Genomic DNA, 22,708 nt, shown 5'->3' on the forward strand with positions numbered 1-22,708 from the left:
TTGGTGGGCGCAGAGCCAGCACACGGACACGGCGGCTCCTGGCATCCAACTCTACCTCTTGACACATAGAAAGGCTTTCCACCACCATGGCAGCACCATGACCTCCAGAGGGAGGGAGTAACACACTTCTGGGGGTCACCCTTGTGGTTGAAGGAAGGCCACTCCATTGTCATCTTCGTCACAAGCACATTAAGCGTGACCTGTCGTGGTATAACAAGGTGCCAAGGCTGGGCAGGCAGTTCCAGAGCAGCCAGATGGCCAAGATGAGGGTTGGCCTCGCAGCCAACACACACCCTGGGTCTGGCATGGTTACAGAGAAATGGGTGAGTCTGGAAGGGCTGAAAACAAGGGGGATGCAGCTGAGAATTAGAGGGTTTGGGAGCTGGTGGAAGAACAGGATGGGGTAGGGGCAGGGATCCCAGGTTTTTTTCCACTTCAGATTCCTCCTGTTACTATTCTCTGTCTTTGTTGCTCAGCTATGGGTCCAAATTCAATGTCAGAAATAAATGAGGACTTTGAAATACAAACCAGGAGTGGTTTCTGTTCTTTTGGCAGGCAACACCAAAAGGGCTTTATCCAGTGCTGCCTGGAAGCTCTACTGGTGCAAGGATTTTTCCTCCCACCCTTCCTGCTCCTGCTTTTGCTCCTCTTGTGTCCCCTGCTCCTCCCTTGGCTCTGGCCTAGGCACATGCATCCCAAATCCAGAGTTTTATAGTTTATCTCTTTATTGTGACAATTTTGGGTGTGTTTTGGCAGTTGCCCTTGTAATGGGAAGCCTGCAGGGCAGAGCAGAGGGATGCTGCCATCTCTGCCCTGCCGCAGGCTGGACTCAGCACCCTCAGAGACGGTGACAGCAGGGACAGGCTCTCCCAACTCACTCCTCAGTAGCTTTCTAGGCACTGATGGTTTGTCTTGTGTAAAACCCTCTTGGTGGAGAGGGAACAGTGATGACTAAGTCATAAAAATCCTTCCTCGCTGAGCAGGCTGCTCTACAGGGATTGGCTCAACAGCCAGGCCAAGTGGTGTGGCTTCAAGTGGAAAGTCTGAGTTGAGGGGGCTGCTGCCCCTGAACTTGGAAGGAAAGTAGAGCCTGGCAGCACTCAGGATGACTTGAGGCGACAGGACCAGCAGCAGGCCTTCCTGTAGTACCAGTGTGAGCACAGCTTCACCTTTAGCACCAGCACGCAGTTGGCCGTCGCTTTGTCTTCACAGGCATCTTCTGGGGAGGAAAAGCACACGCAGAAGGGGTTACAAAGGAAATGTGCTTCCCCAGCATGGACATCACAGCATGGACAAAGCCGAGGGGTCCTCCACCTCCCTGCCCTCCCAGATGTACCTGGTGCCTCCGTGGGGCATGGCTGGAGTTGGCATGCCTGCCTGGCCTCTGGCTTGGCAGAGGGGTCGCAGCCCTGAGCCAGTGCTTCCCCCTGGTAGCACTTCACCTCCCGCAATTGCACACCAGCACCACACGTCTTGCTACACTGTCGGGGTCAAGAAACAGCAGAGAGAGCATGAGAGGCATTTTCTGTTTGTCTATGGCTCCCAAGTTCTTTGCTCGAGTGAGGTCTCCTAATCCCTGCTTTGGATCCCTGGTCTTGAGGAGGTTTGGGTCAAATGTCACACTGATCTCAAACTTACTCTCCCTTTTTTCTTGTCGGAGGAAAGCATCCCTGAGCTGGGGCTGGGCCAGAGCAAGGGAGAGTTTGCTTTTCATCTCTTTGCTGCAGCTCAGAACTATTCTTGTTTGGAGTGCTGATGCCGTGACAGAAAATGGAGAAACTTGCTGCTATGAGCCAGACACAGCTCCCCAGTCTTCCCATACCCAAATGTTCACCAGTTACTATTAAGGGAAAGAGGGAAAGACAAAACTGGCAGTGGAGACTTCTGGCAGTAGAGCAGACACAGCTTTACCCTGCATGTTTGGAGTGTGGTGCATGCTCTTCTTGAGGCAATAACCCCCATGCTCCAAGATTTTCTCCAGCCTGCGTGTGCCAGTCTTTCATCCTGCTGCCTGTTCTGCAGAAGAGCAGAACTTGGGGTCCCATCGAGACCTGGCAGATCCTTGGGAGAGCAGAACTTGGGGTCTCATCCAGACTTGGCAAATCCTTGGCTGAGCAGGCTGCCGGAGAGCCTCAGCACAGGTCCTGCTCCACCAACCAGGGCTATGAAGCCTCCCCTGCCCCTTCCCCACCACCCCCAGCCCTACCTGGGACCAGGAGGTGGTGAACCATGTAGAACACGGCCTCCTGAAGCAGACAGCTTGTTCCTCAGGCTTTGGAGAGGTCTCACAGCGTTTCTCAGGGTACTCCCTGTACAGCCCGTTCTCCAGGCCCACGCACAGCACCAGCCGGGTCTTCACCCCTCGCCCACAGCTGGCGTCACACTGTGAGGGAACAGAGCAGCCTGGTGACAAATGATGCTCCAGCTTCAAGCAAGAGGGCATTCTGCTCAGAAGGAAGGCTTAATGCCTGTGCTAACACCAGTCTAACAGAGGGAAGTGCTGCCCAGGCCACAGGAGCAGGGAGTGTCTCCAGGTTTCCCAGGGAGCAGGGACAGATGCTGGTAATTAGTGTTCAGCTGAGTTCACCTTGGCTGGCCTCGAGAGCAGCTACCACAGGGTGCCTGGAGCGGCCAAGCTAAGACTGCAAGAGGCTGTTTCTGTCTTATTTTATGTGTAGCTCTGCTCTGAAAATTCAGATAGCAAATGCATGTAGCAACCTACATCTTGGAGTCCTGCCAAGCTTTCTGTGGGCCCAAGGGGACCCAAGTGGTGCAGTGCAGGTGATGTGCACAGACACACACTGCTGAACCCAGAGCTATGCAGGCTGAGCTGGGAAGGTTCTCTCCCTCAGGACAGCACCAGGAAAAGCAGCAGGAGGCAGGATGTGCTCCCTGATGCCCATGCAGGCAGTTGCCAGTTTGAGATTTCACTGCTTTGCGTCTTTTTTCACCACAGCAGGGCCAGCACAACTGGCTTGCCTCCGCCCTTAGTCATCCTGAAAACTCAGAGCTCATCAGTGGAGAGAACACAGCAAAGAAGCTGGCATAGGCAAAGATGGGGAGCTCAGCTGGTCTTTCAGAGCTCTGATGAGTTTCACAGCCAGGTCACAGCTGAAAATGGTGCTTCAGGACTGTGTGTGACCCACATGGAGGGCTACAGAACGGCCAGGTTTAACCAGCCTGTGCTTGTTACTGGTGCTGGAGGAGGCTCAGCTGAATCCAGTCAGCAGCTATAAAGGGAGCAAAGTGAGATGAGAGGCTTAGCCATTATTGGAGGGAAGAGGGCTTGGCTGTTTCTCTTATTTCCTAGAAACCTTCTTCCTTACTGCTATATAGATCCCTGTTTTTCTCAAGACTTCAAAGAAAAAGCCCAAGCCTCACAACTGACTCAATGTGTTTCTTTGGATATTCTGGGATTTGGATCAGCATGTATGGCAAAGCATGAAGTCTTTTGGCCTTGAGCAACAGAAAGAGAGTAAAAAGATGTGCAAAGATTGAGTGTTGGGTGGAACAGAGCAGCTGGACCACGTCCACTGGATTGTAATCCCTGAAGCAAGTACACTGTTATGATCTGGATGTGACTTCCAGCACAGGGATCTGGGCTGTGGTTCAGGTTTACCTTCGGCTGTTACTTATCAGAGATGAAGCCGGTTTTGTTCTGACTTTCTCTTTACTGGTGGGAAACTTGTGTCCTCTGTGGGGGTGAGTGAACACGGCTCTGCTGAGGAGCCAGGTGGGAGAGTAGTTTCCTCAAGGTATTGCTGCCCTCCCGTGGAGCTCCTTGGGAAGGCAGCAAATGCCACAGACTTTGGGGTTTTTATTGGGTACGGCAGGGACAAGCTGGGATATTCACTACTCCTTCCCCCTTTCTCAAAGGAGCTGGGGCAAGGATACAGATCCATGTCTGGAGGTCACGCCGTACAACTGTGCCCTGCCAAGGGAACCAAGCTCCCACCACATCCTTGGGATATGGGGTGGAAAGGAGCTCTGAGGACACAGGGCTGGGCTTGGCTTTACCTGCTCCCACTCCTGCTCCACCCAGTGTGCGGGGCAGTTCTTGTCTCCACACGGGTGGACAGCCAGGGGCTTGGTGGCCGGGTCACACTGCGAGCTGGAGATCACCTTGCCCTCCAGGTTGCGGCACACGACGAAGCGGCTCATGCGCCCCTCGCCGCACGGACCTGAGCACTTGGAGAGCAAAAGGCATTTAGACACATCAGAAAGCAGGGAATTGGACAGGTCAGGGTTGGGGGTGCCAGTAGAGTTGAGTCCAGAGTCCAGCCCTGACACTGGGACTGTTGCACTGGATTCCAAGGGGCTTTAGAGGTACATTTACTCAGGGGCTTCCATTCTCCAGATGCTGCGAGCTTCCCAGATTATCGACTAGAGCTCAGCTCACAGTTAACCAAAATATCCAGCAAGGACAGCCAAAAACAGAGGTTATTTTAGTTTCTGTAGCTCGGCCCTGCCCGAAGAGAGCCGACAGAGCTCTATCTGCAGCTGATCTGCCCAGCCGCTCCCACCCTCCAGCCCAGCGCTGGGTGCCAGCGGCGCAGCACCCCCGGACTCACGGGGCCCCAGTCGGAGGCGGTCCAGCGGCGGTCGCAGGGCGGGCCCGTGCACTCCTTCTCGCTGCTGGGCTTGCGGGACTCGTCGCACAGCGGAGCTTCCACGGAGCAGCGCACCTCGCGCTTCATGGTCCCCGCCGTGCCGCACCGCGCCGAGCACTGCAGGGGCCACAGCGAGTCAGCCCCGGCACTCAGAGCACAGAACAAGGTGCGGAAGCGGCTGTGCCGCCTCCTGTTTTCCTCCTGCTGCTCTAGGAGGGAGGGGAAGGGCCCCAGCAGGGACAGAAAAAGGTGTGTCCGCCGCTACCTTTGCTGCTCATTTATTTTGGGACCTAGAGCTTCAACACATCAATGTGCTGATGCTTAAACTGCTGTTCAAAGCCACTGGGCCACAACCAGAGCAGTCAGTCAAAGGGACTGCAATGGGCTTTTAGTTTTTCCCAATTGCCCCTCAGTTTGGATCCTCCAGAAGAGGAAGCTTCTTGCTGGCAGGGCTTTCACTTGGTCACTGTCCTGCTTTTGAAGTGACCTTAGAAAAAACGTTTTGCAATGGGCTTTGTCTGCTAAGCAGTGCTAGAACAGGGCAGCTACAGATAAAGACACTCCTTGTTTCCCCAGGGGCTTCCTCAGCACCAACACCTGCCAGCCACCTTCCTCCAGGTCCCCCCCCCCAGCCCTGGCTGCTCAGGTCTGGGAGCAAAGCCTACCTCAGACCACTCGGAGAGCTCCCACTGGGGCCCACAGGCCTTGTTCTTGCAGGCTTTCCTCTCCATGGGCCTGGCCAGCCCCGCTGCCTCGCAGAGGTCATCATAGACAGAGCTGTCGAAGCCTGGCGCCAGCATCTTCCAGCAGCGCACGGTGCGGTACTGGGAGCCCTCGCCGCAGGTCCGGGAGCACTCGCTCCACCGGCTGGTCTCCCACCTCCACGAGCAGAGAAAGCACAAAGGAACACCCAGGTAAGGGGGACCAGGGGCCTGGGGTGGCAGAAACACAGAGCTACACACCCAGGGCTGGCTCACCCAGCAGCTGCTGCTGTGGCTCTGCTCATGACATCTGAATAAATGTGGTTCTGGCCTTTAAAAGCAGGCAATTCAGGTCCCAGATTCTTCCCCTCTTTTTTATTACAAGGGGATATGAGGTCTTCTTAGTTTAAGCATACCTTTCAGCCCAAAAATGGCTGTATGCCTTGAGCAGAGAGTGATTCTTAGAAAGATATCTCCCTGTGGACAGCTGATGTCACTTCCACTCACCTAGGCTGGCAGTCTCTCCCTGTGCAAAATTCGTGGGTAGGTTCTGGTCGGGTCAGGGCATCACAGTAGGATTCATCCACTTCCACTCCATCATAGCGCACACACATGGCATAGGAGGTGCTGATACCTGCTGGGCCAGCAAAACCCTCAGCCATGCTCCCTCAGAGCCAAGAGCCTCCTCTCACCAGCATTAAATTGCTGGAGTGCTCACTGCATCTGAAACTCTCCCTGTCATATAAAGAAATACCAGGATTCTCTCCCTCAACAGCGCAAAAGGACCTCACGTGATCAGTCACCTGAAGCCAGACCTACCTGAAGTGCAGGTGGAGCTGCAGGGAGCATAAGCTGAGACTTTCCACCGATACATGTCAGCCAAGCTGATGTCATCGTGGCCCACGGGGCTCACATCAAACTCATTGCTGTGGAAAAAGGAGGTGGTGTGAGCTAAAAATGAAAAAAATTGCTGCAAACATGAAATATAGGGTAATTCCTCCTTGCTGTCTTTGAAGATGGAAAGAAAGCCAGTGTTTCTGCTTTCCATTTCTCCCATCTTGGGCAAGGCAGACCACTGATGAACAGACAGTGCAAAGCCTTGATCCACCTCCCAAATTCAACTAGCAAGGAGGAAGCATCATTCATAGTGAGTATTGTGTACATCGTGGTTTGCCAGCCATGGGGGTGCCCTCAGCCTCAGCTTGTACCTTGCCTCGAGGCATGATTTGAGTTGGAAAGGGAAGCTCAAGCAAAGTCTCTCTCATATCATATAATGTGGTGGGGAGAGTTCATATGTGGCTTGCCAGAAATATTTAAAAGCTGGTCCTCAGTCTCCTGCCGGATATTTACAGAAGCTTCAGAAGCTTATGTGCCCAGAGGAATAGGACAGGAAGGGTATGACAGGATGGTATATGTGACATGCTATGGATTCCTGGCCTTGTTTACAACCAACACCAGGTCCTTCAGCACCATTTAAATGGACCCTGAAATATGTTCCAGGAGCTCCATGTCAAGCCAGTTGTAACAATCAGTCCTTGGAGGAAACACCTACAGCAGCTTCCATGGATAGACACTGGTGAACAGGGACATCAAGGACAGCAGGGGACTGGCTTGGCCCTCCCTCCCCAGCCAAGCATGCTGGAAAATCAGGTGCCACCTTTCAGTGCCAGGGGCTCGCAGAGGCTCTGCCTGGCTGATGTTGGCGGTCGGGCTGGCCCCGAGCAGAGGGCTCTGCACAGATGCCATCGTGCTGTAGTTGGCTGCTTCCCCCTGACTCCCAGCAAACACCTCCACCTTCAAGTCCTCCAGCGAGTTCTTCTGAGCCAGGGCTCTGTGGAGGCCCTGTGGCCAGTGGGGCCAGAGCCTGGCTGTGGAGTTCCTGGGGACCAGCCTGGCTGCCAGGGGCTGCAGCTCCCTGCAAAAGGCGGCATTGTGGGGGTCTCGCTGGCAGAGGCGCCTGAAGAGACGGAGCCTGGAGGATGTCCCACGGCTCTTCTCTGACATCTCAGGTCTCCTCATGCTGTAGGGCACAGCTGTACTGATGGATATTTGGTTGAACCTGAGAGCTGGAATTAAGATACAAGCTTTAACTATATGGGATTGCTTGTATTTCAGTGTGTGGCATTTAGCAAGGCAAAAAACATTCAGCGTTCAGCCTAAAAATCAGAGATTTCTACCAGGGAGCATCAACAGGCTTTAATTACCCTGGCCAAGCCCTCACTCTGTCTGCCCACTACTCTGGAGCCCCATTTAAGCTCCAGTCTGGGCCTTCAGTACTGGGCTGCACAATGTTGCACATGTTCTTTGTTCCTGAATTGTTGTATGGCTTTCCCAGATCAGCCTCGGGTTGGACATTTGACTTGTCTCCTTGCTGTCCCCTGATGATCACTGGACTGTTGCCAAGCTCTGTTGGTGTCACTGCCCTACCTGCCAAGCCCAGGAAACAAGCGAGTGCCCTGCCAAATCCAAATTACAGGATCACATAGCTATAGAATGAACCAGATTGGCAAAGACCTTTGAGATCAAGTCCAGCCCATGTCCTAACACCTCCTCACTGTGGCCTCCCTCTCAGAGCCTGCCCTTCCCTCACAGAGCTACTGGCCCTTGCTGCTTCCTGACAGTCTCCACCCCACTGTTTACCATCCTTCCCTCCTGCTCACCCTGATGCTAAAGCCACCTGAGATTTCCAAAAGACCACTGCAGAATGTCCGCTTCCAGTCAATAAAACGGGGGAAGGAAAAACAAAGCAACCAACCCAACTCTGCTTCTCCACCAACTGTTGCTGCTTCCTCCTCCTCTTCCTCTCCTGCTATGTTTGCATGGTAGACCTGTCTGATCTGAAAGTCATACTTTTCCTTCTCTTCACTTTGTTCCCAGCCCCAGTCCTGGGTCTGACTGGTAAAGTTGGTCTGGAAGAAGTGCGGGGGACCAAAGTCTAAATCTTCTTGCCCTTCCCTTAGAGGAAGCTGTTCACTGGTGTCATCTGGTGACAGGGAGAGCCATGTGGCATTGAAATCTCTCTGGGCAGCTCTGGAGTTGGCTGGAATGGGGTGGCTCTGGCTGGTCACTGGTAGGTGGTGATAGAGAGGCCTGGCAAGAGCAGGGGCTGCAGTTCGGAGAGGTGGTGTCCGTGGCACAGTGTAGTCGTAAGTTATGTGAGGCATTTTCCCATTAAAGTTATAGTACTGGAGGAAATGGGGAAAGAAAACAAAACTGCTTTTAATTAAGGGTATGAATTTCCCAAAAGCCTTTTCTAGCCACATCTGTTTGGTGATGGTTGTTAAGAGAAGACAGCATCCTCATAAATCCAAAAGGAAAGCCCCCACCCACCTGTCTGGCTTCCTTAACCCACCTACACCCAGGTTTGGCTTGGGAACCAGGTTATACTCCTGTTATCTGAGGGAGGCAGGCAAGCCTAAATCTGGTTCCTCACGTACCATGGCATTCAGAGACTGGTTAGTGGGCCCATGAGCTATGATATACTCCAGCCCATCCGAGTTCAGGCTCGAGGGCCGCCGGTACTTGAAGACAGTCCCAGCCACCCTGAAGTTCTGAGGGTTGTCAATGGCAGAGTTGCCGTTGAAGAAGAAATGTCCAGATTCATCAGCAAGTGCTTCAAAGAGAGAGAAAACAGACAAATGGGACATTCTGCAGAGCTCTGGCACTAAGGAGAGCAAAGAGCCCACGAAAGAGGAAAGCCCAGCAGAAACAGAACCCCAGGCCCTGACCATAGCAAACTTGAGTTCCAAATGTCTCTCCTGGCACTGTTCTCCAGTAGCCTTGGTTTTTGGAGAGATGAGGCACCCATGTAGCTACCCTGGAGGAAATGGCTCTCAGTGGCTCTCTCACAGCATAGGTGGGAGTTCAGGGAGCCTCCTCCCAGCTCCCAGGCAGCTGAACCGGGGTCTCCACACCCATCCAGCTCCTCTGCTCACCCAGGATGTTTTCTGTTTTCCTGCGCTCAATGATGAGGATGTCTGTGGCACCAGCAGGGATGTTGGTGATGAACACATAACCTGAGGAACAGAACAGGGCGTGAGGAGACCCCCAGGGCAGAATAAAAAGGTCTGGGTGGGAAAAGCAGCTCATGGGACAAGTGTGTTTGTAGAGAGGCAGCGCTGCCCTTCAGGAGCAGGGTGCCAAGGACCTAAATGTACATTGCACCAGTCTGAGCTCTCGTCCCAGATCTCCTCTGAAATCCCATTAACAGATCACCATTACGGATGTCAGTCTGAGCACTGCTGGGTTTGGAGTCGGGAAGGAACTGCACAAGGAAACAGTCTGGCTTTGGGGGTGTGGATGATTGTGCTTTCACACTCTTTCTGGCAAGAGCACAGAAAAAAAGCTTAGTAGTGATCAGGGCTGATGCTGAACAGAGGGTGGAAAAAGAGCATAGGTCCCCTCAGCTCCTGACTCCATGGAATTTGTCTCAGGAGTAACATAAAAATTGACCTTTAAAGGGAGAGGAAATAAGAGGCTTTTAAAGTTGCGTGGTTTGGCAGTTTGTCTTTCCTGCTGGAAACACAGGTCCTGTCTGTTCTATAAGATATTATGAGGGCTGGAATGGGAGCCCTAAAGTGTACCCATACTGCTACAGGGGGTAAGACCATTACCCCTGCCCTGGAAAGGGGCCTGAGTGCTTTTCTAGGCTGCTGTTTGTAGGGAGTGAGGCAAACTAGTGAAACAACATCAGTGTGAAATGTTGTTCCAAAACATCCTCAAACCCCAGTCCATTAATTACTAATGAACATACCACAGTCCATTCCTCCTGTGGTTGGAGGACAGGGCCACCAGGCTGCAGGGAACCTCAGCCCAATTTCAGAGGGGTATGTCCCTCAGCTGTACCAGCCACAGGACTGGGGAAAGCAGGGGATTAAATGCAGGTTGAAAAAATGCTGTGACCCTCATCATAGCTTAAGTTTCAGATGAACACGTAGCACAAATAAAAGAAGATTCATTGATCTCTTCACATTATCTGAGGTGGGCGAGATGCCAAAATCAATAGGAACAAATAGATCCCCAGCTGCTTCCTATTCTAAACAGGTGAAGGGAAACCTTACCAGCCTAATACAGAGCACATTAAACCAATCTCCTCTGATGATTAAGTGAGAAGGACAAAACACAGGCGTTTAAGCAAGGGTGGTGGCACTCCTCCACTTTTTCCACCAAGCAGCTGGGAAAGCTCCTACCCACGTTCAAGCCAGTCCCCCTCCATGCCAGCTGGTGGTGAGAAGTAGCAAGTGAAGTCTCCAGACTGGTAGCAGGGAGTACCTATCTGTGAGATTGCCTTTCGGAAGGTGCCCGAGACACGGTGGCAAGTGCTGCCGTCCCCTCCACACACCCTGCATCTGTCCATGGTCCGGGGCGAGTACAGGCTCCCATCGCACCCAACTGGCTGCAAAGGACAAAACAACAGAGGGTTTCCTGGGGCCAGCTTATCTCCACAGGGGCAGGGTCTTTCCCTGAGTGCTCTTTTGGGGAGGTTCTGGGGGTAGTAATGAATGAATCCAATGCGAGGCCTCTGTTTCAATTCCCCTTAGCTTTGCGATGACCAGAAGGTCCAGCCACGCAAGTAAAAAATCCCAGTTTCTCTACTGCTTCCTGCCAGGACCTCACCTCACACCTCCCATTGATGCAGACCCCTTGGTAGGTCCTGTCCTTGCAGGAAGTGCCATCCTGTGCTCGGGCCATCAGCTGCCTCTCTCCACTACGGGTGGTGCACTGGAGGTCACATGGCTTGTTGGAGATACTGGTGTAGTCATCTGCAGGGACAGAGCCACAGGGTCACCAGGCAGCTCAAGGTGCCCAGAGATGGGCAGCAAGGAGGGGGACCTTCCCCTTGTCCCTGCTGATGGTTTGATGTCACCCTGGATGTTCCTGGCACTTGCAATGACACCCCAAGGCCATGGATTTTACAGCAGAGCAGGGGTCACGGTGTAAGGCTGCACTGGGGATTGTGCCAAGCAGAAATACTTCCTGCTGGCAAACCCTCTTCCTTGCCATGCCCTTGTAGTGCCATCACTGTGCCCAACATGGCAATGTGCATCAGCAGATCCCAGGCCACACACAAATGCACAGGAGCAAAAAAAGGGCTGTAAGAGGGGCACTGACTGTGGGCTGGTGGCCAGCTCTGCCCCGTTCACCTGAGCAGCTGCAGGTGCAGATGTTCCATGTGCCCTTGGCAGCTAATAGAAAAACAGGTGAGTCCAGAAAGAGGCTGATATCTTAGGTGAACTCAGTCTGGGCCTCAAGGGACAACTGGACACCCATGTGAAGTCACTGTGTAGGAAATGGATGAGCATCCTGTTCAGAGCAACCCAGAGCATCCGTCCCTTGTCCCCTAGGACTTTACTTTTCTGCGCCCAAGAAGATTCTGTGGGTGTTTCCTGACCATCACCCTTGTGTGAAGTTGTGAAAACCCACCTGGATAGAGGGGCATCCAGTGGTAATAGTGCTTCCCAAAGGCTTTGGCATTGAAGCTGGAGCACTGCTGCTGCTTGAAGCTTGCTGTGTTGGCTGGGCAGGGCTATGGAGGGAATAAAGGCAATCACAAAGCTCCCTATCTCACAGCCATTCTTGTGACAGCTGCTTGTCCCTGCTCCATCCTTGCAGGATGAAAATGCCCTGTCCACCCTGGAAGGAATTGGTGATGGCAGAAAGGCCAGGCCTTCATTGCCAAGGGCCTCTCAAACAGCTGCCTTTAACAGCCCTGCAAAAATTCCTTCCAGCAATGGGAAAAGCAGCAACGGGAAAAGCACACTGGGAAAACTTTATCCCTCCCCTCACCCCACAACAAATATGCTTTTACATCCTTTTGTCCCATCTCCCAGTCCCAAAGAACAGAGCCCATCTCCCACATCCACCTCCCCAGGAGAGGATCGTATCCCTTGTCTCCATCCTCTGAGGGACCAATCCCACCCCCAGTGCTGGTGACTTTGCAGCTCCAAGTAGGACCCCCTGAGTCCCTCACCCCCCAGTAAGGACCAGGCAGAACTGGAAGTGGTTCTCACCTGCTGCTGGCACAGTTGGTAGTGCTTGGCTTGACCAACACACATGGTGCTATTTGTTCCCTGAGGCATCTGGAGCCTGAAAAGCAGAAGTTTCCAGACATGAGCTGGAGGTCTATGAAGTACCCAGGTACTGAGGATGACACAGGAGTCAGGCCTGACTTAAGTGGGAGGAACAAGGCAAGTGTTTCACCAGAGCAGAGCCTTCTGGATCTAGACTGGCCAACATCTCATCTGAAACACATCTTCAGTGCTTTTAGGTGGGCTGTGATTTTAGGCTGGTCTTGTTTTGGGGTAGGTTGAGCAGAGAGGGAGAAATTGCAGTATTGGCACCCCTGTGTCCCTTCGCCTCTGAGCTCCAGAAGGGCTGATGTGACCAAAAGACTGCAGAACCTGATGGTCCATCATTCCTATGGACGTGCCCAGGACTTGCAGTGACTGGGGGAGGTGATTTCAGAATCCACTGTGCAATAAGCACAGAGAGATGGTGCCTGTCAGGGGGACTGGTCACCCCAACAGTTATCAGAGAAGGCTTGGTACAGGTGATGAGCCAAAACCATAGGAATTTCTTAACACTTGAATCTTTCACTCTGGCCAGCATGAGCTCTGCAGGAGATACTGGGCTGATGCAAAGACAGAAAAAACTTCTTGAAAGCTGTGCAGATATATGGAGAGTGGCTGAGAGCATAGGTTAAGGCAATGCAGTAATCATCTGCAAAATAATTTAGGCAATGTGTCAAGATGTGCAGCAGACAAAGTGTTAACAGCACTGGGAACTGAGGATACAAGATCACCATAAGCATATTCAGGCTGGCCTGGCTGGAGGTGCTGCAGCTGTCCCTCCAGAGCAATGCTCTACATGACACAGGCAGAGCCTAAATTTGCAGGAAGACTTCAAAAGTACCATGCCTTTCAGAAGCCGAGGCTTCCTGCAGACTCAGACAGAAATTGTTTCATGGCCATACCTGGCTCACATTAAGCAATTCACCTTAAAGCTGCAAAAACCTTTGGGCTGGGATTTCTCTTTTTTTTTTTTTTAAATTCAGATTTGATCCCTGGACTAAAACACCATAGCAAACCCTTCCCTCCCCAGCTGTGGAGTCAAGGATAGAGGTGGCATCAAATGGAGAGAAAAATCTCTATTCTGGAATCAAGCAAAGGGCAGAAGGGCAGCTCTGGCTGTAGGGGTGCAGGACCGCCCCAGGCTCCCTCTCTGTGCTGTTCCCCACTGCTTTCCCAGGGTGCTGGAGAGGAGGAGCAGCAGCAGAGCCATCCAGAGGGAAGGTCCTACAGCACATCTGGACCTTCACCATGCTGTCAGCCAGCTCACCAAAAAGAAGTTTTCTGCTGCAGGAAGGAGGGCAGGCCAGGGGCCCTGGTCTGAGCCTGCTCTGCTCAGGAGTGCATTCACGCAGAAGGGAAAGCTCGCTGTGCTGCAGGATGCCTGCTCTCATTAACAGCCCACCAGCCTGGGGTAGCAGGGTACAGAGCTGCTGGAGGACGAGGAGGAGGAGGGGGAATTGGTGGCAAGGTAGCCCAGAGAGGACAGCAGAAGTTCAGGCAGCTGTAGTTCCCTGCTCTCCCCGCTCCCACGAACCCAATCCCACTGATCCCAGCACTGTTACAGCTGTAGGGGACAAATGCAGATGCTGTCAGATAAATGACAGAGGGGAAAAAACTTGCCAGCTCTGCAGGGAATAAAGGGGAAATTGCTGAGATGTGGCTGAGCTGGCTGCTGCCAAGAGTAAATCAAGTCCCCATAAGGTGTCTGGCAGTGTGTGCCCACATCCTGAGCACAGGAGCTGGCCACAAATCAGGGCTGGACTGGTCAGAGCAGCCGTGGCAGTGAAGGTTTGTGAGGGAAAGGAGAAGAACAGAGCCAGCCCATAACCCTGTCCTCTTCAGGACTCCAAGAGAGGACCAACCCCTTGCTCCCCATCAGGTAAGTCAAGCTGAGTGAGTGCCATGTTCAGGGAACCTGTCACCTGCCCACTGCAGCGTGCTTCTCCTGTCACCACTGCCCACACACAACAGCTGCCTTCCTTTCCCAGAGGCCAGAGATGAGGGAATGGCTGACCCTGCAAACCCAGGAGGTTCAGCCCCAAAACACAGCTCTGGGGCACCCCACTGCCCTGGCCACAGGCTCAGGCTGGGCCACAGCTCACCTCTGTCTCAGGCAGTGCCTCTCCCGGGATGTGACTCCCCCTCCACAGGACCGGGAGCAGGTGGACCAGGAGCTCCACTCTCCCCACCACTTGGTGACTTCTTCATCCCTGGTGCCAGCTCCATCTGCTGCCTCACTACTGTCCTGACAGAAACAGAGCATTGTTAGCTGGAGAACCTGGCTCTTCACCACCAAAGGCAGCTGTCCTGTCACCTGGATGCCTCCTGGAGACCCAACAGTGGGACAAACATGCCAGGGTCTGAGTCCTGTGGGGCCACACCAGGATCTCAAAATTAAAACTTCCCTCCAGGACCAAGTCCTGCATGGGAAGCAGGATGCCTTGGGATATGATTCCTTAGGTGTTGAGACTTTCCATCCCTAAGAAAGATGGGGAAGGGCTGTAGGGCTGGACATGTATGGCAGAAACAGCAGCTGCAGCCTGGCCCCACAGCATCACTCTCAGCACAGCTCACACCTGGCTCAGGAGAGAAGAGTTGCAGTTCTTGGCTGTGCAGGGAAGCTGGGAATACACAGGTGTCAATCCTCAGAGTTCAGTTTATCCATGAATAACCTTCCCTTTGTGACTAAAGCAGCTCAGATCCAGGCTCCTCATCCCCCAATAATTTTCAAGAGAGCTTCAGAATCAGAGCCTCTCCCCACAAACCCTACTATGTTCAGAGGAGGAATGCTCCCTCTCCCAGCACACCTTGCTGGGTCTCAGCCTTTAAATCCTTTAAATTTGGCAGACCTGAGCTCCTCTGGCCCCAGAAGGGTCCTTGCAGTAGGCTGCTGTTGGCTGTGCCTCCACAATTCCCAGCAGGTAAACAATTCTGGGGTTTAGTTGGAGGTTTTTTTTTTTTTTTTTTTTTCCCTGTTTAGTGTTTGATGGTCTAAAAGCTCCCAGGGACTTTGGCAAACTTGCCTGTGCAAGAACTAATCTGCTGTTTAGTGAAACACAGCTGTGAGTAGTGTTGAATGCAGCCCTGAGTTTAACACAGGACAGTGACTAGAAGGGATTTATCCAGCTAAAATGCCAAGTGTTTAAATATTAATGAACAAAAATGAATATTCTGTGTGTGTGAGGTGTGCTTTCTTAGAGCAAGGGCTCAGGGAAGTTGTATCAGTGCTACTGTTAGCAAAACATGCTGGGTTTAGCTGGTCCTGTTGTAAACAACCCTCTGCAAAGGAGAACTGATGGATGGGAGAGAAAACTCTGCAGGGTTTGCTCATCTCTAAATGTGCTCTGCTCACTGCTAGGGCTGTCTCTTGGCTTTTATGCTCTTTCAGGGTGTAATAAAGCCAGAGTGCTCTTCTTCTTGTCGAGTAATTCCTGCCTGAGAACTTGTGTTTCCTCAGTGCCTGCCAACAGAACAGCCTCTGGGCAGAGGAGATGCAGCTGCTTTATGCAAATGGTTTTAAGTTGTACCTTAAATGGTTGAAATGTGCATAGTGCCTTTTTTTGATGGCCAAATTCTGCTGCAAAAAAAAAAAAAAAAGCACTGTGCTACCTGATGCTTTGCTCTCCAGTGACTGCAATAGCCAATTTCAAAAACAAGACAACAAAATTCTTTGTTGTACTTCAGTGTTCTGGCTGGAGCTGACAGGGACCAGATGCTGTGAGCAGCTGAGCTGCTCATTAGGAAAGTGAAATTAAAAGAAACAGAGGTGTTTTCAAAAATACCTTTTTCTGTTCTTCCAAACTATCACCTAACCAATTTCCTATGAGAATTTTTGTCTCGCTGTGTATTATCAGACTGTAAATGGAAATTCTGACTGTGCAGCTTCCACATTTGAACAGGAAATAAACCAAAAGTCTCTCATGGTAAAGGATTTTCAGCTAAAGTCTTTCCCTGACCACTCCTATGCTTCTGTGTGACACATATTTCAAGGCTGGGGTGGAAGAGCTCTTCACAGCTGTCAGGAAGGAGATTTCTAGTGATTTATCTGGTGTCTGAGTGGAGAGCTCAGCACAAAATTGATTCTCCCATAGTTGCAGGAACACCCAAAGCTGGTGTCTTACCCCTTCCATGAGGCACATGGTCTGCCTGGACAGAAGATAAAAACATGAGTAGCTGTAACCTACAAGGCAGTCCTGCCCTGAGGATCTTGTGATCCCTGCAGGTGAGAAGGGGCAGGAGGAGGAGGTGAAGTGAAATAATCTGCTCTGTTGATCTACCCCACAAACAAAGCAGGGTTTGTGTGTTTGGAATGGTGAGAAGCTGCAGGCTCCTTTCAAGGGTTCCTGCTCTTGGGGTGCTTTGCCTGGGTGCAAGGAGATGAGGGATGTGGGGGCACAGCTGAGGTTTGGGGGAGATCAGCATCCCTGCCTTTGTGAGCTCCTTTCTGTGAGAAACAGGACACATCTCTGCACTGCACCTCTCTGACAGGATGAAGATTTATTGAAAGATGCTGGTCAGGGAGATTTGTTCTTTTAATAGAAAGTGTTCTCCCATATCCATAATCCCTGCTCCCGCTTCCTCTCTGTGCTGGAGGAATCAATCACTTTGTGAGTAGATTGATTTGGCTCTCAGGTTTTCCATGACCAAGCTCCCTTGCCAGACCTTCCCTAGGAGCATTTATTTTCTTGTGTAAGCAAGGGCAATGCTGAGCTGCCCCCTTGGCCATGTCCCTTATGGCTTGACTGCATCTGAGTCCTAGGCCTGGACTAGGAGTGGAAACTTCAGGTACTTAGAGCTGGGGCAGCTGGTTTCAATCTCTGCTGAATTTTCTGCATTGTCAGAAAAAAGTCTGCATTGACCACAACACACAAATGGTTCTTGTTTTTAATTGAAGATATATGCCTTTTCCAAAAGTCTAGATAATAAATTAGGGACTGTGGGACAGACTCCAGATTAGATTAACTCCTAGCTTCAGTTTCCCAAGCCTCTCAACAAATCCCAAGAGTGAATTCTGGACAAATGAATCCCCCTACTCCTCACAGAGGGAGAAATGAAAGGGGCTGAATTTTGAACTCTTTTGTAGTGTCCTGGTTATGGGAGCTGCTGGAGCTGCTCTAATTTGCACTCTGCTGCAGAATCATGGAAAAGGAGCAGGCTAGGAACACCAGAGCACAGGAGATGCACATAGGTCCAGCCCTTTATAAGGCTGGCTCTGACCAAGGGCTCTGCCTAAAGGAGATATGATTCCTTAGGTGATGAGAATTTCCACCCCTAGAAAAGACAGACCATATTCCAGCTCTGCCAGGTGTTCCCCACAAGAATTCCCCCGAGGTGCCTGTGGTTTGGCACCTGGCAGAGCTCCAGCTTTTCCTCTCTGAGGCTGACCAAGGAATTCCTGTGCCTGCACACCTGTGCTGGAGGCCATGGGAGGGCTGCCCTCCCCTCACTGGGGGAACCCCAACCTGCAGGGAACTTTTCCAGGATAAAATGCCTGTCTCCAGACTTGCCAGTATCAAAGGAACACCACTCTCCAGGCCAGTGCTACTGAAAGCTCTTTCTGCCCAAGCCAAGGCCCAGCAGCTGTTTCCCCTCTCCCCCCTGCCAAACAAAGGCTGCCACAAGCAAAAAATGCTTCAGCCCTGCACAGAAGGGTGGGCCTGGCCTGACATCCTATCGGATTTCCAGGCAGCCTTTCTGAAGTTTAAAGGGATTAAATGAATTCTCCACTGCCTCTCTGTCATGCCCTGGATCAGCTCAGAGCTACTCTGGGTTTCCCAGAGACCTGGGAATAGCTGCAATTACCGTGTCGGTGGCCCAGTCCCCCGTGTTGCTTATTGTTGTGCCTGATCTTGAGATTCATTAGAGCCTGGCTCCTGGAAGAAAAGCTGTCTGGGAAGAGAGACCACAAACATGCCTCCTTAATAGAGGAGCTGGGGGAAAAGGCTCTCTCTGCAGCCTTGAGGGCTGGGCCACCACTGAAGGGCACAGTAGCTGTCGTAAAATGTTCTGCTCAATGCTGTCTGAGCGCGTAGGACAACTTGAAACAGCAGCTGAAAATGAAATAAATTCTTCCCAGACCTTTTCTGAGGCTGTTAACTGTATGTCCTCTCCCAAAAATTCCCACAATCCCTTTGCTGAAGGGCTTCTCTCTACAGCAAACCACACCACTTAGTGAAATAACTAAGTAGCTTCAGATGTCTGAATGCCTGGAATGAATGGCAGATTATTATCTGGGAATGAATGACCGTGTTCAACGGCCCTGGTTTGGGTTCCCCATCTCATTCTCTGACTAAAACTGTGGTGCTACACTCCACCAGAGCCCTGAGGAAAAAAAACAATAGCAGTTGCAATTATGCCCCGATGTTTCACAAAAGAAATGGGGTTTGTATAAAGTTATTACTCATCCTGTCATTGTTTTACACTGTTTGTGTAGGCTACATAGTCTGTGTGAGAGATTCAATACTGGAAGCAGACACAAACCCAAATTTTCCCTAGAAAAGCTGAAATAAGGTATCTTAGGAGTTTTTCATAGGGGCAGGTATCTGAGGTAAAACAAGCAATGCAGAATAATTTTTAAGGTATCAGGAAGAACAATAATTTGTAGGAAAATAGATGGAGATCCTTGTTAAGGATGTGGAATTGCAGCAGATAAGTCACAAAAATCTGGACATATAATGAGGCACAGATGAAAAGCAAATTAGAAAACCAGTGAACAGAAGTCAGTGGAGAAACTACCAAGTTCTGTTCATAATCCTGCCATGACAGAAAGTTCGCAGGCAAGTGCTGCACGTCATTACAAAACACTGGGTCCTAGTCAGGTCATTCCCTGCAAGCAGGACAACGCTCTTATCCTGGGGCAAGCTGCTAGAAAGGATGGAAAGCTGGGAAGGGAGAGGAGGGAGTGAACATGAGACACATTTATCACCAGGTTTTGCAGAGGCATCGAATGCAGTTAGGAAGGAAGTTAGTTGGGAAGTTGCTTGCAAACTATGGACTGAGGTTTTCTGACACTCTTTGTAAAATATTTTATGTGGACAACGGGAGGGCAGGGGGAATTCCCCAGTGAGCATTTTGTGTGCTGCCTTGCGCTAGAGACCGAGACAATTCACAGCACATCATCTGTGATCAGAGTGCTCCGTGGGGAGCAAGGGAATCTCCAGGGCAGAGCTGGACACAGAGCTGGTGTGTGTTTATCCTGGGGAGCCCTCCTCCCACCTGGGGATGCCCTTGTCTGAGGTGTTGTGCAAACACAGCTGCTGGGGCAGGGAGTGCACACGGGTTGATGGAGCAGTCCATCCCGGTCAGTCCCGAATGAAGGATTTCACATCTCTTTAGCTTGACCTGGCTTGCTCTCCCTGAAGCTTCTGACTTGGCCCTGCAGCTCAGGGTAAACAGAACAGGCAGCAGATGTGCAGGGAGGTAAAAACAAAGTGGGAATGAGACACGTGAAAGTCAAAATTGGGACAAAGCCCAGAACAGGAGACACTGCTGCTCCTCAAACCTGAGTTGTCCCCAGTAAATCTGCAGTGTCTGGTCTTCTCTGTGTCTGAAATGGCTCATGTGGGATTGCTTTATCCCGGCCATGAGTCTGGGGGTGGGAAACACAACCCAAAACCCTCTTCCTTTAGCAGAGCAGAATTCCTTAGGCAGCAAAGAAATCCGGCCGGGCTCCCCTCGAGGAAACAGGAGCGCCGAGGCACAATGCAGGCAGTGACCCGTGGAGGCAGGGGCACTGCCGGCGCCCCGCGAAGTCGGGATTTCTGCCGGGAACACGGATTTCTGCCCGCCCTGCCACGGGAACGGGGGCCTTTCACCCCGGCTGCGCCTCGGGAAGGGGACGGGACAGGCACAGGGGTCTCGGTGCTGCGGTGAAACAAGTGCCACTGGAGGAGGGCCAGGTTGAGGGGTCCTTTGTGGAGCAAAGAAGAGATGAGGGCAGCGCGGGGCTCTGATGCCTGGACAGGCACCCCATGGTTAGTGGGGAAAGCAGCTGCCTGAAGCCGTGCTCGGGGTGGCGGGGGGAGACAGGGAAGGGAGAAATCTGTTTGTTTCCAGCCCTAAACTTGAGCCAACCTTCTGCAAGGGACGAAGGATGGGAGGGATGAACGTGGTGGGCAGCTTCGGGCGAACCCCCAGGCAGGGAAAGGCGCCGTGTCCCCGTGGTCCCTCTGGTGATGCTGGGACCCTCTTGGTGCATCCTCACACCCCCATCAGCCTTTTGTTAGTGCCAGACACGGCAAGCGGGCAAAGCATGCTCCTCGGGGTCAGCCTGGGGCACAGGCGACGAACCCCCTGGCCGAGCAGCGCACGAGTGCGGGAGGGAAGCGCGGGGATCCCGGAGCATGGGAACCTGAAACCTGCGGGGAAGGGCGAGGGGCCGCGGATCGGACCCCTCTCCGTCCCTGCCCCGCCGCGGCTCCCCGAGGGGAGGGAGGACGGGGAGGAAGGCAGGAGGGAGGGAGGGCGCGGGGGGAGGCTCGGCGGCCGCCGCTTACCTTATCGCCGAGGGGGGCGGCGGCGCGGAGGAGGAGGAGGAGGAGGAGGAGGAGGAGGAGGCGGCGGGGAGCGGCGGCCATGCCGCGCTGCTGCTGCCGCTGCCGCGGAGGAGGAGGCGGCTCGGCGGCCCACCAGCGGCGGCTGCGGGCGCGGCGGGGCCCGCGGAGCGCGGCCCGGCATGGCTGGGGGAGTTAATGACTTTACAACCTGCCGGGTGGCGGGCGGCGACCCGAGGCGCGGCCGCTCGGCGGGGGAGGGATGGAGGGATGGGATGGGATGGGGATGGGATGGGGATGGGATGGGATGGGATGGGATGGGATGGGATGGGATGGGATGGGATGGGATGGGATGGGATGGGATGGGATGGGATGGGATGGGATGGGATGGGATGGGGATGGGGGCCGGGCGCTCCTCGGGCCCCGCCGCGCCCCGCCTGCCCCTCGCACCGCCCTGCCGCCGCCGCGTCCGGGGCTCGGAGCTCTCTCGGCGCTCGGTGCGATCCTTTCCGAGCCCCCGCGGCGGCCCCTGCACCGAGAGGTCCCTGCGGAGCCACCCGCGCTGCCCCTCGCTCTCGAGCGGAGCGTTCCGCTCGTTTCCTCCCGCACAAAGCTCTTTTGCTGCCCGATTCATCTTTCCTGCCCTCTAGGCAAGCTCTGCTTCCCAGGGCATCCCTCTGCCCGCGCTGGAGCAGCCTGTGCTCCGTGCTGGGACAGAGCACAGCATCCCCCAGGACACGGGGAGCTGCTCTTGCGGGGTGGCGGTTGAATCACAGAATCCTAGAATGGTTTGGCTTGGAAGGGACTTAAAAGACCATCTTGTTCCACCCCCTGCCACGGGCAGGGACAGCTTCCACTATCCCAGCTTGCTCCAAGCCCTGTCCAACCTGCCCTTGGCACTTCCAGGGATGGGGCAGCCACAGCTTCCCTGGGCAACCTGTGCCAGCGCCTCCCCACCCCCACAGGGAAGAATTGCTTCCCAACATCCCATCACACCCTGCCCTCTGACAGTTTCACCCCATTCCCCCTTGTCCTGTCACTCCATGCCCTGAATAAAACCTCCCTCTCCAGCTCTCTTGAAGCCCCTTTAGGCACTGAAAGAGGGTCTCCGATCTCTCGCCCTCTCCTTTCTGGGTTGCTGTGCTGGTGGTCAGAGGGCAGCTTTTGGCAGGATGCTGCCAGTGGCCGTGCTGGCACACCTCGGCCCTCCCGGGAGGTGCCTGCTGTGATCCGTGGCCACAGGCTGTGCAAGAAATGGCATCAGGTGTCCCCGGCCGGGGCGGGCAGCAGCGGCTGCTGCCTGCCAGATGTGCTGTAATTAGTGCGGGGAGGAGATCGAGTCCTCACCGAGAGTTTCAGCCTCCAGGTGGAGGGAGGGAGGGGAAAGACAAGGATGTCAGCAGGGGGACTCCTGATCAAAGCTGTCTGCCGGCAGGGAGGGGCAAGGGGAGGAGGAGGCGATCTGCTTCGGACCCACGCAGATGAGGGTGAGAAGCACTGACAAAGAGCACAGTTGTGCCTACAAAAGCAGGGAGGGGAGAAAATGTTCAGTCCTGCCCCGCTGCAGCCCCGTGTCATGTTCCTCCGGACCCAGCTCCTGCCCCGCAGATAAGAAAAATTGTGGAGGGGCACGGAGGTGGGGGAGAGGCTGTGCCTAAGCAGAAGAAGGGGCTGGCTGGCTCCAGCTGAGCGAGTTTCAGCAGTTTTAGCTCCGTTTCAGCATCTGATCTTCTTCAGCCCCTCTCCAAAGCAGTGTCCGAGAGGAGCCCTGGCAGGCAGGGGAAGGATGTGCAGCACGGATGATTTGGACAGGGGGATGGATCTGCCTCTCAGGC

General features: G+C 53.3%; 1 protein-coding gene across 1 annotated transcript; it reads right to left on the reverse strand.

The window, feature by feature from the left end:
• Positions 1–657: 657 nt before the first annotated feature.
• LOC132331412 (ADAMTS-like protein 2) lies at positions 658–21,507 on the reverse strand. Its single transcript, XM_059854852.1, has 18 exons — positions 21,324–21,507; positions 14,484–14,706; positions 12,322–12,397; positions 11,735–11,837; positions 10,928–11,073; positions 10,583–10,706; positions 9,247–9,327; positions 8,749–8,924; positions 8,067–8,496; positions 6,969–7,377; positions 6,131–6,237; positions 5,819–5,945; positions 5,276–5,489; positions 4,572–4,727; positions 4,018–4,188; positions 2,207–2,383; positions 1,337–1,481; positions 658–1,219 (listed from the first exon to the last, which is right to left on the reverse strand). Exons 1-18 carry the CDS (start codon positions 21,505–21,507, stop codon positions 1,101–1,103), a joined length of 3,168 nt encoding a protein of 1,055 aa, XP_059710835.1. The 3' UTR covers positions 658–1,100.
• Positions 21,508–22,708: the final 1,201 nt, after the last annotated feature.

The sequence above is a fragment of the Haemorhous mexicanus genome, chromosome 9 (genome assembly GCF_027477595.1).
Source record: "Haemorhous mexicanus isolate bHaeMex1 chromosome 9, bHaeMex1.pri, whole genome shotgun sequence".
Classification (NCBI taxonomy): domain Eukaryota; kingdom Metazoa; phylum Chordata; class Aves; order Passeriformes; family Fringillidae; genus Haemorhous; species Haemorhous mexicanus.

Excerpts from the sequence above, each read along its gene's own strand:
- LOC132331412 (XM_059854852.1), bottom strand. The coding sequence starts at position 21,507 with ATGAATCGGGCAGCAAAAGAGCTTTGTGCGGGAGGAAACGAGCGGAAC. Across the intron at positions 7,378-8,066 it reads TGGTGGAGAAGCAGAGTTGG|CTCTCAGGTTCAACCAAATA; the intron begins GTTGGTTGCTTT and ends TCTTAATTCCAG. Across the intron at positions 4,728-5,275 it reads AGCTCTCCGAGTGGTCTGAG|TGCTCGGCGCGGTGCGGCAC; the intron begins GTAGGCTTTGCT and ends TGGCCCCTGCAG.